This window comes from Etheostoma cragini, chromosome 13 (assembly GCF_013103735.1).
Source record: "Etheostoma cragini isolate CJK2018 chromosome 13, CSU_Ecrag_1.0, whole genome shotgun sequence".
Taxonomy (NCBI): domain Eukaryota; kingdom Metazoa; phylum Chordata; class Actinopteri; order Perciformes; family Percidae; genus Etheostoma; species Etheostoma cragini.
The window spans coordinates 25588439-25590836 of record NC_048419.1 but is presented as its reverse complement, the minus strand read 5'-3'; the positions used below and the strand labels follow the sequence as shown (position 1 = coordinate 25590836).

Below are 2398 nucleotides of genomic sequence, written 5' to 3'. Positions count from 1 at the left end.
GCCCCAGCCTTATCTCCATCCCATGGGCCCACCACCTGTGGGGGGAACCAGTGGGGTCGGGTGCGCTTTCAGGGGCCTCGACGGACCAGACCCGGGAGGCAGAGGCTGGCTCGGGGGATTTGGAACGTCTCCTCTCTGTGGGGGAAGGAGCCGGAACTTGTGCGGGAGGTGGAGCGCTACCAGTTAGATATGGTGGTGCTCACCTGTACTCACAGTCTCGTTTCTGGAACCTAACTCCTGGTTAGGGGTTGGACTCTGTCCTGCTCCGGAGTTGGCCAGGGTGTGAGGCGCTGGGCGGGTGTGGGGATACTCACAACCAACTCACTCGTTGGAGTTTACCCCGGGGGACGAGAGGGTCGCCTCCCTACGCCTGCGGGTGATGGGGAGGGAAACTCTGACTGTTGTTTGTGCATATGCACCAAACAAGAGTTCGGAGTATTCGGCCTTCTTGGAGACCCTGAATGGAATCTCCGGCGGAGCTTTTCGTGCATCCCTGTGGAGGCTGGGGGCATTGAACCTGAGTGGACAATGTTCAAAGTCTCCATTGCTGAAGCTGCGGTGGAGAGCTGTGGTCTTAGGGTCTTAGGTGCCTCAAGGGGCGATATCCCACAAACACCCTGGTGGACCCCGGTGGTCAGGGAAGCCGTCCGACTGAAGAGGGAGTCTTCCGGGATATGTTATCCCGAAGGACTACAGAGGCTGGTGCAAGATACCGACGGGCCCGAAGGGCTGCAGCCTCTGCCATGACCGAGGCAAAGCAGCGGGTGTGGGAGAAGTTCGGAGAAGACATGGAGAAGACATAGAGAAGACCTGGAGAAGTTCGGAGAAGACCTGGAGAAGACATGGAGAAGACCTGGAGAAGTTCGGAGAAGACCTGGAGAAGACATGGAGAAGGACTTTCGGTCGGCACCAAGGTGCTTCTGGAAAACCGTTCGCCACCTCAGGAGGGGGAAGCGAGGAACCATCCAAGCTGTATACAGTAAGGATGGGACGTTGTTGAACTCAACTGGGGAGGTTATAGAGCGGTGGAAGGAGCACTTTGAGGAACTCCTAAATCCAGCTGACGTGCCCTCTGTGGTGGAGGCAGAGCTGGATGATGATGGGGGATTGTCGTCAATTTCCCTGGTGGAGTTCGCTGAGGTAGTCAAACCACTCCATATTGGCGGATTGATGAGCTGGAGCCAACCCGCCAACCACGGGTTTAAATGGACTTTGGTAACGAGTTATTAGCCGATTTGGGCGGTGATGAATGAGGCGTACAACTCTGCGTCTGTTTGAATCAGACGTCTGCAAAAATGATGCCAGATTAGTTCAAATTAGTCTGTTTTCCACCGAGAAAATGTATGTTACTGTACAATAATAATGTGATAACAATAATGTAATAACAAATAATAATAATAATAATAATAATAATAATAATAATGTATACTTTATTGATCCCACAAGGGGAAATTACAATTTACACTCTGTTGTTATTACACACGTTACACACAGGCCTGAACTACACACACATGCTCAGGTCCTATACATGTACTAATGGAGAGATGTCAGAGTGGGGGGGGTGCCCACGGAAAGGCGCCCCGAGCAGGTGGGGGTTCGGTGCCTTGCTCAAGAGGTGAACCCCACGAGGTGAACTGGCACCCCTCCAGCTACCAGTCCACCACCATGCGTCTGTCCACACGGGGACTTGAACCGGCGACCCTCCGGTTCCCGACCCCGCCCCCCCACGGACTGAGCTACTGCTGTGAAATTATCTCACTACATGGACACATGATTGCACTTGTTTTGAGGCAATTTTCCTTCAAATTTAGTGTTTTTATCTTGTTTTTACCCCTTTTTTTGAGTGCATTCTGCGTGAATTCGCCCGTTAGTCGTTCCATCAAATGGAAATATTCAACATGTCATTTCGGAACTCTGCGTGCATTACAAAGTGAGTTTGTAGAAACTTTAGACAGACAGACGATCAGCACACGATGGCGTACTTTTTCTCATGTTTTAGAAACATTGGTGCCCCTTCACAGAGCAATTTACTAATTCATGTGTAATTATTGTATATTACAGTATTGTACACTTGTCTATCTTTACTGTTGCAACCACAATTTCCCCACTGTGGGACAAATAAAGGTTTTCTTATTCTTATCTTATCTTCTACAGTCTTGCAGTCTTATAACAACCAGTGTGCAGTGATGATCGGCTCAGATGTGGTTCGTCTTCCTCGTGTTTTACAAGCCGGTTGCACGATGAAGTCTTGCAGTTAGCTCTTAACGTGCAACCAAAACATGCTAATCTGCTTTGTTTTTAGGCTGATTTCAACCTCTGATCACAATTATGTGGGAATATATCTGCAACAACAGTCACATTTTTCTACAGTCACACCTTTTGGGCTTTGGGGGGGGGG

The 2398-nt window shown here is 49.9% G+C and overlaps 1 protein-coding gene across 1 annotated transcript in view; it reads right to left on the bottom strand.

The window, feature by feature from the left end:
• Positions 1 to 1158, bottom strand: part of taf9 (TAF9 RNA polymerase II, TATA box binding protein (TBP)-associated factor) — a 2785-nt gene extending 1627 nt beyond the window's left edge. Inside the window, exon 1 of the mRNA XM_034890860.1 lies at positions 1151 to 1158. Coding sequence (XP_034746751.1) covers positions 1151 to 1158 — 8 coding nt within the window. The remainder of the gene's footprint in view (positions 1 to 1150) is intronic.
• Between the last annotated feature and the right edge of the window lie 1240 nt (positions 1159 to 2398).